General features: G+C 39.6%; 1 protein-coding gene across 2 annotated transcripts in view; it reads right to left on the bottom strand.

Annotated features, from left to right (window-relative positions):
• capn10 (calpain 10) overlaps positions 1-13245 on the bottom strand; it is a 35361-nt gene extending 22116 nt beyond the window's left edge. The window contains exons 1-7 of one of the 2 annotated variants that reach the window (XM_080185759.1): positions 13123-13245; positions 12926-13016; positions 10446-10666; positions 7875-8006; positions 3870-4057; positions 2257-2474; positions 1991-2132 (exon numbers count right to left, since the gene is read on the bottom strand). In XM_080185759.1, coding sequence (XP_080041885.1) covers positions 1991-2132; positions 2257-2474; positions 3870-4057; positions 7875-8006; positions 10446-10586 — 821 coding nt within the window. In that variant the 5' untranslated portion in view covers positions 10587-10666; positions 12926-13016; positions 13123-13245. The remainder of the gene's footprint in view (positions 1-1990; positions 2133-2256; positions 2475-3869; positions 4058-7874; positions 8007-10445; positions 10667-12925; positions 13017-13122) is intronic. The other variant, XM_080185760.1, reaches the window with a different exon arrangement.

Here is a 13245-nt window from a genome sequence, read left to right as displayed (position 1 = left end):
TAAAAGTCACTACTGTATCCGCTTCCACTACTTCTCCGGCAACGAATTCCAGGCACCCACAGACTCTCTGTGTAAAGAATCTGCCTCGTACGTTTCCTTTAAACCTTGCCCCTCGCACTTTAAATCTGTGTCCCCTCATGGTTGACTCTTCCATCCTGAGAAAAAGCTTCTTACTATCCATTCTGTCCATGCCTCTCATAATCTTGTAGACTTCTATCAGTTCGCCCTTCAACCTACATCGTTCCAGTGAGAACAAACCAAGTTTCTCCAACCTCTCCTCATAACTAATGCCCTCCACACCTGGTAAATCTTTTCTGTACCCTTTCCAAAGCCTTCACATTCTTCTGAGAGCGTGGCGACCAGAATGAACATTATATTCCAAGTGTGGCCTAACTAAGGTTCTATAAAGTTGCAACATGACTTGCCAATTTTTAAAGTCAGTGCCCTGGCCGATGAAGGCAAGCATGCCGTATGCCTTCTTGACTACCTTCTCCACCTGCATTGCCACTTTCATGTCCTGTGTACATGTACACCCAGATCCCTTTGCCTAACAATACTCTTAAGGGTTCTGCCATTTACTGTGTATTTGCTATCTGTATTAGACCTTCCAAAATGCATTACCTCATATTTGTCCGGATTAATCTCCATCTGCCATCTCTCTGCCCAAGTCTCCAACCAATCTATATCCTGCTATATACTCTGATGGTACTCATCACCATCCACAAATCCACCAACCTTTGTGTTGTCCGCAAACTTACTAATCAAACCAGTTACATTTTCCTCCATGTCACTTATATATATTACAAACAGCAAATATCCCAAAACTGATCCCTGAGGAACACCACTTGTCACAGCCCTCCATTCAGAAGTGCACCTTTCCACTGCTACCCTGTCTTTTTTGACTGAGCCAGTTTTGTATCCACCTTGCCAGCTCACCTCTGATCCCATACAACTTCACTTTCTGCACCAGTCTGCCATGAGGGACCTTGTCAAAGACCTTACTGAAGTCCATGTAGACAAATCCACTGCCCTACCCTCATCAATCATCTTTGTCACTTCCTCAAGAAACTTGATCAAGTTAGTGAGACCCGCCTTCCCTTCAAAAAACCATGTTGCCTCTCACTAATATGCCCACTTATTTCCAAGTGGGACAAAGCCCTGTCCCGAAGATTCCTCTCCAATGATTTCCCTACCACTGATGTAAGACTCACCAGCCTGTAATTACCTGGATTATTCTTGCTACGCTTCTCAAACAAAGGAACAACATTGGCTTTCTCAAATCCTCTGGGACCTCCCCTGGAGTCAGTGAGGATACAAAGATTTCTCTCAAGGCCCCAGCAATTTCCTCCCTTGCCTCTCTCAGTATTCTGGGATATATCCCATCAGGCCCTGGAGACTTGTCTACCTTAATGTTTCTCAAAAACCCCAATACCTCCTCCTTTTTGATCTCAACATGAGTCAACTATCTACACATCCTTTCCCAGATTCATCATCCACCAAGTCCTTCTCTTTGGTGATTACTACCGCATTTAATACCATGTCCATTTCCCATGGCTCCATGCATAGATTCCCTCCCTTGTCGTTGAATGGGCCAATCCTCTCACTGGCTGTCCTCTTGCTCTTTATATATGTGTAAAAAATCTTGGGTTTTTCCTTAATCCTGCTGACCAGTTTCATAACCTCTTTTAGCCCTTCTTACTCCTTGCTTAAGTTTCTTTCTACTTGCCTTGTACTCCACACTTGCTTCTACACTTTACATTTGGAGATACTGATCTAATGCCTAATCATTCAGATACAGAAAAAAAAACTTAATTAACATTCCAAAAAATATACCATTAATGTTTCAAAGTCTTTGTTATTACTGTTAGGGAGCCCTTGGCATTTTGAACTAGTCATGTTTTGAGGACAATAAAATGATGCAGAAAAAACTCCACTGAATTCCTATCAGTTGAACCTAGTTGATTACATTGATATTAAATAAATACATTACCCTTCTTGCCAGGAACCATTCCAACACTGTCTATCCCACATGTTTCTTATCTTTAGCAAATTGATATAATTGCCTTCGAGTCCACTAATTTGCTTCACATCAGTTACACAGAAGGCATGAAATTCTGCACGTTCACTGGATCCTGAAGGCAAATAATATAAAATTAAATTGTACACTTAGTCTGAATTTAATTATTGTTATTATCACACTGACTGATCATAATCTATTGTTTGGTATTCTCTATATTCTGTAATTATTATCTTTACCTTTCGCCGACCCATGAACAGAGCAACTAATGAAGCTCTTATCATTTAAATCCTTCATCAATTTGAACTTTGATCTTTCAGAGAAGCAGAAATGAGCATTCTTTTCATTGCTTTGTCTGTAACTCTTCAGAGACCATCTGTCCGCCAGGCCTCCTGTGACATCCACGAGCGCTTCACAAACTTGACCAGCCCACAGCTGTTCATAGCAACCATGGAGTCTATAAAAAAAAAAGACATATCAATACCTTTTAGTATAGTTATCACTAAATACATGGCACAGTGGTTAGCACTGCTGCCTCACAGTGCCAAAGGCCCAGGTTCAATTCCGGCCTTGGGTCACTGCCTATGTGGTTTGCACATTCTCCCCACGTCTGCACAGGTATCCTCCAGGTCCTCCCACAGTCCAAAGATGTGCAGGTTAGGTAGACTGACCATACTAAATTGCCCTTTAGTATCAGGGGGACTAATAGGGCAAAATACACGGGGTAACGGGGATTAGGTCTTGGTGGGATTGTTGTTGGTGCAGTCTCAAGGGGCTGAATGGCCTCTTTCTGCACTGTAGGGATTCAAATTCATCTTATATCTTGGGTTACTTGCATCGAAACACTATTAAATTATGAGTATTAAAATGCCTTCAAATTTTGAGGTAAAGGAAACACAGTTGTCAAATGCTTTTCAAATTAAAATGTGTCATATAATCAGAGTCCAATAACATTTCTGAACCTCTTCTACAACAATGTGACAGTATCTTTCTAAAATGTGTGTTAACAATCTAGCAACAGCACAAGTTTAATGAAATGTTCAAATTACTTTCTGCAATATTGATATGTTTATTTAAATCAAAATGGTGACTAAGAGTGAAAGAGGATATTGATTAATGCTATCCGAATACTGAAGATACAAAGTCATCAAAAATCCCTGTGCACAACTCTTGGTGTCCTCTTGCATTGATCCCAATGGAATTGGCAAGGGATGCAGGAATTCATCTAAACTGCACAGGTCTGGCATGCGTAACCACCACTATTATAGCTTGGCACTTACCTGCCTTCTTCATTGGGAAAGTCCAATGCTTAGAGAGAGGACTTACCAAAACCACTCCTACCCCTGTCCCATCCATGCTCCCTTTAGTTCCATATTTAAGAAGATATTTTTTAAAAAAATATAATCTTTATAGGCTGTTTGCGTCAAAGACAACTGCCTGTCGTAGAAAATTGGATTCTGATACAAATGCCATCAATTAAAGGTGCTTTTTCTCGTATTAGCGTTTGTCATTCACATTAATTTTAAAATATCAAGAGTTATAAACAATTTGAAACATTATAAGCTAATATTGACTTTCCTAATTTTATGTCTGAAGATTAGAAAAGTACACTAAAATAATCATGTACAATGTAACCAGTACATCCAAAGACTATTTGGAACAAGGGTGGTTATTTTTCTCATTGACATAAATACAATGAAGAGAATCAGCACATTATAACAGTATGCCTAGAGAAAATCCATACAGGAGAGCAAACTTTTACGTACCTTCAGAAGTCCTCAATTCCATGTAACAAGTATTAAATAAAATATCACATTGGAACTTCACAGTTAGATCACGAAAAATTCCTTACTTGGCATATGCCTTTTCCAATAACGGTAACCAAAACACTCCTTCAGAGCGACAACGAGAAAAGCAGAGCTTGCGACCAATACATGGCAATCGATCATCTATTACCACTTCAACCCAATGTCCAAACTTCCAAAATCTACACCTTAAACATCCAGATTGTGTCCATGAGTCCTGGCCTGAAGGTATCACCTGGATTAAATATCAAAAGTGTGAAAGCGTACCATGAATACCAGAACAGTACACGCTCTGATCACAACTGTAATAATAAAACCTTATGCTATTAAACTACTAAGGTAGCCTTTCTCATAAAAAAGGGATAAGGGGATACAATGAACAAGTGGGGAGGTGGATTTGAGACCACGGAGAGATCAGCCTTGATCTGATTGAATGAAGGAGCCAGGCTTGAAGGGCTGAATTTGTCTACTTCTGCTCCTAATTCCCATGTTCCTATGTTCAATGGTTGAATAATTCCAATTGTAAACGTTGTTCCAGCTCCCCATACCCCCCAGGTGTCTCACTTTGCTATTAAATGTCTACCTCTCCACTGATAAAGTATTTAGTAGTAAACAATAGTAGTAATTGTTGTCTTAAAGACTGCTGGTTAGTGGGAACTTGGCAACAAACATACTGCATAAATCTAACCATCATATGGCATCAAAAAAGATTCTCTCCAGTGATTTACAAATGAGGAATGCTGTCCACATTCCTCTCGTCTTACTTATATCACTGAAAAGGAACTCCAAATCAAAGTAAAAATCATAAAATGTAACTTCCACACTACATCTAACTAGCTGTCCGCATGCATTCAATAGGGTGACAACAGATGACAGGGAAGTGACATTATTTTGTGGCATTCTGATACCACGTCTCCAACTGACATTAAAACTGCGTCAGCAGCATATGTTCCCACATGCTATTTCCATGGTGCAGCAATTACTTTCTGTAACTACAGTCAATTTAGACTAACTGAAGTTCCAGGATTATTTCTGAGCTAAGTGTATTATTCATCATCAGAAGGCTACACTTATGCAGTTTTTATCAGCTGACTTTAACTTACTTTCTAAAAATACCTTCCTCCTGTTCTCAGAATTAACAACCTAAGAACTCAAAGAAAAAAAGAGATCATTCAGCCCCTCGAGCCTGTTCCATAAGACGAGGTAAGGGCGGCAGAATTCCTTCCCTGAAGGACATTAGTGAACCAGAAGGGTTGTTCGGACAATCAGCAATGGTTTCATGGCCATCTTTAAGTTTCAAACTTTTACTGAATTCAAATTTCACCATCTGCAGGATTTGCACTCAGGTCCCCAGATCTTGCTCTAGGTCTCTAGATTACTAGTCCAGTGACAATACCATTGTCTCCTCTGTTCCCGGTTTACTCCATTTTCTTGAGTACCAATCTTAAATTCCAGTGTGTAGGGAATTTGGAAAGATCACAACCAAAGCATCTACTAACTCTGCACCCACCTCTTTTACAACCCCAGGATGCAGGCTGTCAGATCCTCAGGATTTATCAGCTTTCAATTCTGTGAATTTCTCAGGTACTTATTCATTACCAATATTAATTCTCAGTAGATTTGTGGTTGCCTACTATTTCAGATTTTTTTTGTGCCCTCTACAATGAAGACCAACACGCAATATTTGATTTATCTCTGCCATTTTTTTATTCCTCATTATAATTTCTCATGTCTCAGCTTTTAGGGGCCCACGTTCAACTGTGATTTGATGGGCCAAAAGGCCTCCTCTGTATTGTAAGGATTTTATAACTTCCCTTCACTTCAATCCTCCCAACCCCCACTTTCAATTCAAAGCCCTGTCCACACCCTTCATATGATCCTCTGAGACACTGGCCACACAGAACAGTTTGTGGAACCTGTTTGAACGGAACTGCTCCCTCTTTCCCCACTACTGCGGCTGGTGCTTCCTGAATTAAAATCTCTGCTGCAGCACCACTTTGAACCATGCATTCAACTCTCTGATCTGTATGACCCGATGCCAATTTGCTCAAAGCCTAGGTAATAATCCAGAGAGTATTACCTTTGTGCTTCTGCTCTTTAATTTCATAACTCCTCAACTCCCTCAGCAGAATTCATTGCTTCCTTGATATGGATCACAAGAACTGAATCTTCCCCCTTCCACTCCAAATTATTCTCCAGCCAGAAATTGTCTTTAACCCTGACTCCAGTAGGCAACACAATCTTTGGAATTCCTGGTCATGGCTGGAGAGAACAGCATTCATCCCCCTGACTATACTGTAGCATATCACTACCACATTTCCTTTTACACCCCCTCCCCTGACTTGAATTATTTCTTGCACCAAGGTGCCATGGTCAATTTGTGTATATGGCCTGCAGACTTTGTTATCATTAACACAGGCTGCAAGAACCCTACCTGCTGGACAAGGGCAAAGACTAAGGTTCCTTCAGCACTGCATGTAGATCTCCTGACCTGCCTAACACGCAGTCATACCCTCCAGTCCGTGACCATTAACCAGACTCTACTATTTCCTAACCACTGTATGGTTGGTGCAAGTTGACATCATTGTCAATTTTGAATAAAGCACCAAGCTTGCTCCAAATTTCGCTTATTTTAGTAAGCAAACAAAGCAATATTGTCTCATATAGTTAAAATTAGAAAAGGAAAATTGAATGATTGCTCAGACCAATCTAACATCACAAGGCATAGTCTCAAAGGAAAATATGCCATGCAGAATTTTGTTTTAAAGCAAATGATCTTTCTAGTCAAGTATGAAATTATACTAGGAATGTAGGACAATCTTCTATAAAACTGTCTGCATTAATATCTATGCTGTATCACTATGCATGGATTTCTTTAAAAATAGCTGTATCATTATGCATGGATTTCTCTTAAAAAGTAGCTTAGAAGTTTATATAGTTATAGAACTTGGGGGGGGGGGGGGGGGGTGCAGTGGGGAGAGTCACCTAATCAGGGTGTTAAATGAAACACTAGCATTCATATCATGCATTTCACACTCTAAAGTCTGAGGGGCTGAATGGCATACTCCTGCTCCTGTTTCCTGTGTTAATATCATCCCTTTGCAACGAATGAATTACTTTTGAAGTAATGTCACTATTGTAATGTAAGAAAGGGTTTGTGGAACTTTGTTATGCACAAGGAATGTCACAATAATCAAATAAACTTTCTCCAAACTTTTTTTTAAAGAGTAAATACCCTTACCCTTCTTCAGAAAAGCACCATGGATCTACTGCGATTTTCCCAAAACAAATCTAAGTGATGAAAAGGTTTTCCTGCAGTTTTTTGGCTGAGTTAAATAAATTTACAGCACTCTGTGCAATACAGAGGCCATCAGGGGATTGATGCCAATGGAGGTGGGGGATGGGGGGGGCAGCGGCTACTGAGTGTTCAGGGGGCCATTGAGCATGTTCCAATCTCCCAGTACATTAGAAGAACAGTTGACATTCTACCCCCACTCCAATGGCTGTCCCTGCCCTCTGATGGCTGGTATTGGTCAGGACATTGGGAGGACTCCTCCAATCACCTCTGAATGAGAGATTAGATTTTTTACATCTGCCTAAGAGGCCAGGTATTTCATCCATGATACAGCACCTCCAACAGTACAATATTCCTTCAGTTCTGCATTAGTGTGTGTGAGGCTAAGCTATGTGCTGAGGTCTCTGGACTGGGGTTTGAATCTACAGCATTCTGAGGCAGAGACCCTACCACTGAGCCACATGAGCAAATATATGCAGTGGGGTGATGGGCAAGGTTTGCTCCCACTTGCACAAATGATCTTTTCCTTGTCACAGCGTTAAGGAATCTTCACTCCACCACCGCATTCACACATTTTGGAAAGCGGAAAGCCCAGGCTCAAATAATACTCTGCCTATCAGCGCCAACTGTTCTTGGATTCCCAATTAAAACAGTCCCACAAATGGGTACTCCAGTCCTAGCTCCAAGCTGCCGAGTAAATATTTTGCATTCACTGATGAATATCATAATTAGATTTGTCTTTCTTCTACTGAATTACCTTGTCTAACAGTAACCTGTTTTTACGCAAAGCTTCGCAAGCACACAAGAACCAGCAATCTCCCAATAGCCCTTGTTTGATGTATCCATCCTGTGGGTTTTCTGGGAACAACCGAGGAGAAGAGGAAATTTCCTGAAAATTCCAAGCAAATCCAGTCAAACAAAAGAGCAGATAAAGGCAGCAAAAGACCCCCCAACTCTACCTTATATTAGAGCATGAAGAAAAAAAAATCACCTTTTCAGTTCCCCCTTAAAAATATAAAGTGAGAATAATTCAGGTTCTAGATCAGAAAGTGAATCTAGTTCACATTTATAACAGGGATTACTCTATTCAGCGTTTTTAATGAAATTATTTCTATAGGTAATTTATATATGTTAGAATGTTTCCATGGGATGCAGCATAGGAACAATTCAGCCATCATACTTGTGTCACTTATATGGAAGAGTTATCTAATTATCCCTTAGGTGCTCTTTCGGAGAGTCAGTGCAGACTCAAATAGCCGAATGATGACCCTCAGCACTGTAGGGATTCTATGATGATTCTACTTCAACCACTCTGTATGTTTCACATACCTAACAAAACTTTCCTTTTAAAATATATCCAATTCCTTTTTGAAAGCTACAGCTGAATTTCCACCATTCCTTCAGGCAACGCATTCCAAATCATACCAACCTTGCCCCCCCCACCCCAACCAGCTTTTAAATCTGTATCCTCTTGCTAACGTCCCTCTTGCCAATGAAAACAGTTCTGTATTATTTATTCTATTTTGAATACCATACTAAATCTCCTGTAACCTTCCATGCCCTGTGAACAATCCTAGCATCTTGTGACTCTCCATATAACAGAGGCTCCTCTTTTCTGGTATCATTATGGTAGATTTCCTTTGCACACTCTCCATGATCTTGCTCAACATTCTTTCCAAAGTATGGTCTGAGAATTGGACACAATACCACAGCTAAGGCTTAACTAATGATTTGTAAAGGTTTAGCGTTATGTCCTTGTTTTTGTATTCTGTCTCTATTTATAGTAATTCTAAATACATTTTTTAAAAAAACAGCTTAGCAACTTGTTCTGACAGCTCCAAAGACTTGTTTCTGTAAGGCCGTAGGTCCCTCTCCTCCTACTTCCCCTTTAAAATTGCATCATTCAGTTTATAATATTCTTTCTTACAAAACATATATATAGCATTACATTTCTCTACATTAAATTTCACCTGCCATGTTTCTTCCCATTTCACTAATCTGTTAATATCTCCTCCCTGTTTTACCATATTTCCCAAGTTTTGTCTCATCCGTAAATTTAGAAATGACACCCCGATATCCAAGGCCAGACCATTAACATATTTCAAAACAACCAGGGCTCCTAACGCTGACCACTGAATGGTGGGGATAGTCACTGTATACATCCCTTCAGTCTGGTCTCCACTGCTCTCTAAGCTTTGTCGCCCTTTTAAGGCCATGTGGGCTTTAATTTTGTGATCAAGTCTATTATTTGCACTTTATCAAACACCTTTTAAAAGTGTATTTACAAATTTTCAACTGTATTACCCTCTTTGCTGTCAAAGAAGTCAACTAAGTATGTGAAACACAGACATATCCCATGTGGTTGTTATTTATTAATCTATGTCTTTCTTACACAAATGAAAATAACTTTGTCCCACCAGCATTAAGACTGATAAGACCTGTAACTTCTTTTGACTGGGGTGTTGCATTTGCAATCTTTCATTCATCTGACACCAATCCCATGTCTAAAGAGGATTGAAAGATCATGGCCACAGCCTCTCTTACTTCCCTTAGCAACCACTTAGAACATGAAACAGAATTTCAAAAATTGGGTATTAACACATCATATCAGCTTTTATATAAACCAGTAATTGTATGTATCCTTTAGATAATAATAAAAAGTACAGAGGTCTCTTTAAAATGGTAGAATTTAAATGATTAAGCACATTACATTATGTACAGAGCAATGGCGTTGCTGCTTTTTAAGTAAGAAATAACATTTTATCCGTTACAGTACCCCCAAGCTAACAAGTAAAAAGGATTGTGCTGAAACTTCTGCTGCTGTCATGCTGTAAATGTGAGCTCTAAAGCCCAACAAAATCCCTGAAAATGTCACGAACTTAGATTACCCATCCTCAACTTCTTTCCTGCTGCCCTGTAATATCATATATGAGAGAAAGCCAATCTCTCCGTACTATCTGTAATTGCAATACTGTATTCTGCACCCTTTGCTTTCCTTCTCCCCTATGTACCCTGTAAACAGAATGTTTTCTGAATAGCACACAAGAAACAATAATTTTTACTGTGTCCCAGTACAAGTGACAATAATAAATCAAATCAAAACCTTGGGAAAAATATTTAATCCGGTCAATTCACGGTATCAAAGTTGATATCTGATTGGATATAAATATTGATGCATCTATGTAAAACACAGTAAATTTAAAAATATACATTACATAAACATGCACATATAAGTAACGTACCTACTATCAGCAGCCACACAATAAACTATACATTTAGAAATTGTAATTGCTTGAGATGCTTTCTAACCAGACAGACAGATTCTTACCTGCGGTCGCAGCCACGTAATTTTATCTCTAAATTTGGCAATGGGTGTAGAGTAGTTTGAAAAAAGAGACGTGCTAGAAGCAGGGAAGTCAGTATCTTCAAACAGTTTCTTCTCTGGGATTTCCATATCCCAAATCGTCATTGTCACAGAAGCCTTCACAAATGCTCAAAGAAATCCCAACAGAATGACATTTTAATCTTCATCAGGTTTTTGTCTTTAGACTGAGAAATAATTATTAAAGGAAAATTATTACAAGATCAACGACAAAAACATTTACTTTGTAATTGTGAAAAAATGATCAAGTAAAAGTCAAGCCAACACAACGGTAAAAAGTAAAGGGTAATTCTTACGCAAACACCGGATAGTTACAGATCAGGAGACACCGGATAGTTACAGATCAGGAAAGCCATTTGGCTCATCTCAGCTCATCCATTCAAAAATACCATAAAATATAAGAGAAGAATCAGGCCATTCAGCCCATCGAGTCTGCTCCACCATTCAATCATGGCTGATATGATTCTCATCCCAATTCTCCTGCCTTTTCCTCATAACCCTTGATCTCCTTATCGATCAAAAACCTATCTACCTGTCTTAAAGACACTCAATGACCTGGCCTCCACAGCCTTCTGTGGCAACGAATTCCACAGATTCACGACCCTCTGGCTGAAGAAATTCCTCCTCATCTCAGTTTTAAAGGAGCATCCATTCACTCACTTGAGGTTGCACCCTCAAGTTCTACTCTCTTCCACTGGTGGAAACATCTGTCCCATATCCACTTTATCTTGGCCTCTCAGTATGCCGTAACTTTCAATCAGGTCCCCCCTCATCCTTCTAAACTCTGGAGTCTATAATCCACATGCCCCCCCGCCACCACATTTCGGACATGACATTATTTCTCGAGTAATTCCAGAGTTTTCACCTCTACTAGAAGTCCACATTATATTGATTACAATTACCTTTCTAAGGCTTTTCTATACTTCTTACCTGAGATTAATTTGTTTAAAGTTTATTTATCACGATTAGGCTTACACTGCAGTGAAGTTACTGTGAAAGTCCCCTAGTCGCCACATTCCAGTGCCTGTTCGGGTACACTGAAGGAGATTTAGCATGGCCAATGCACCTACGTCTTTCAAACTGTGGAAGAAAACTAGAGGAAACGATGCATGCATGTGAAGAACATGCAGACTCTGCACAGAGACTTAAACTGGGAATCGAACTCAGATCCCTGGCACCGTGAGACAGCAGTGCTAACCACTGTGCCACCCCTTGTATTTTAGATTTTTGATTGCATCTCCCCACAGCTACATAAGCGTCTGTAGGTAAGCAGTCAGTAAGGTCTAGGTATGCCATTTATAATGTATCCAAGGTAAAGGACGACAAAAATTGTCTGGTAATTTATCTTAAAATTACTGGAACTCATCTTATACGTCCTCTCTCCTAGTTACTAAAAATAGTACAGCCTGGTTTTAATTTTAAAATATTAATTAGATATATTAAAAGAAAATGAGCAAAAATTTTAGGTGATATGCAATTATGTGTTTATAGCACTTCGGTTACTATTTGCAAGTGGGAAAAAAATAATAAAAGTTGCAATCTAATGCTAGGCCATTCTTTTACAACTAACAATTGAGTCCTTATATTTTATTGTGATCTTAAGTCAGCAATAAACTCACAATTCTACCTTAACTTTCCCTATGAAAATTCCACCTGGTTCGATTATCAACTAACTCAGCTCAGTGAAAAGCTCCAGATCCTTCATCCCATCTTCCACTGCTTAGATTCCAACGTCTGAAATGACTTCCCTCCCACATCCCTCTTCTTTCAAGACTGTCCTTCAAGTCCATCTTTTAGTTCAAGTTCACCCCTCCTCACATCTCATTCTTTGGCCCAGTATTGTCACATAATATGGTAGTTGTTCGATAATTCGATCACAGGAATATACTGGTCTGAAATACCACATCAAATGTTGTGAGCAAAAGTCTGTTTTGACTGTTGAAACAGAATTCCACTGACGCTTGAAGCATTGATTGATGTGTTTTTTAAGTTAGCAAATGATTGACATGTTGAGATTGCATTTATAGGTACATTATTACAATCTATGATTTCTCTCATAAATCTGACTGTATCTGTATTTGTGCCTTATAACATGCTGCACCCTGGATACTATCTCGTGTAATACAGTTGTGCACTGCAGTAACAGATACATTTTATCCTGCGTTACAGCACTGATTATAACGAAAAAACAACATTTAATTAAGTGCTTAAAAGTCTTTTTTTAAAGAGGAAGAATGCTTTCGAGGCTGTATAAGGCAGCATCTTGTTGGACAAGCATAGTTTGTGCTGGTTGTTATTTATATAATGTTGAATTGTTTTTGCTATTGTTTAATGTCACTCAATGCTGCTCTTTCGGTATAGTTGCTATCTTTTTCTTGCGTTTGTGTCACTGATCGCGGCGAGGAATGCACTAAAGACTCGTTTACCTGCACATACCCGCCTCAGCTCGGCTCCCAGCCGGCTTTAAACTCAGCCCAGCGCCGGGGACTAGGGGCCCGGAGTTGTTCACTCACTCCGCTGCAATCGGATATTTCAGAGTTACTTCAGCTATATGAACAACCGTTCAGCGGTAACAACAGAACAAGAAACAGACGAGCGAGATGATCAAATTGAATAGCTTTACCTGGAGGAGGGGACAGTCTGCCACCCTGTTTGGAAAGAGCTGTGAGCTCAGTGTGTATCAACTCTATCCACAGCTCCGCCCTGTTTGAATGAAGAAGGACCCAGATTGCCCAGACTCACATCA

Source organism: Carcharhinus amblyrhynchos, chromosome 3, assembly GCF_965287045.1.
Source record: "Carcharhinus amblyrhynchos chromosome 3, sCarAmb.v2.hapA, whole genome shotgun sequence".
Lineage (NCBI taxonomy): Eukaryota > Metazoa > Chordata > Chondrichthyes > Carcharhiniformes > Carcharhinidae > Carcharhinus > Carcharhinus amblyrhynchos.
The sequence above is the reverse complement of the archived record's forward strand: the minus strand, read 5'-3'. Positions and strand labels throughout refer to the sequence as shown.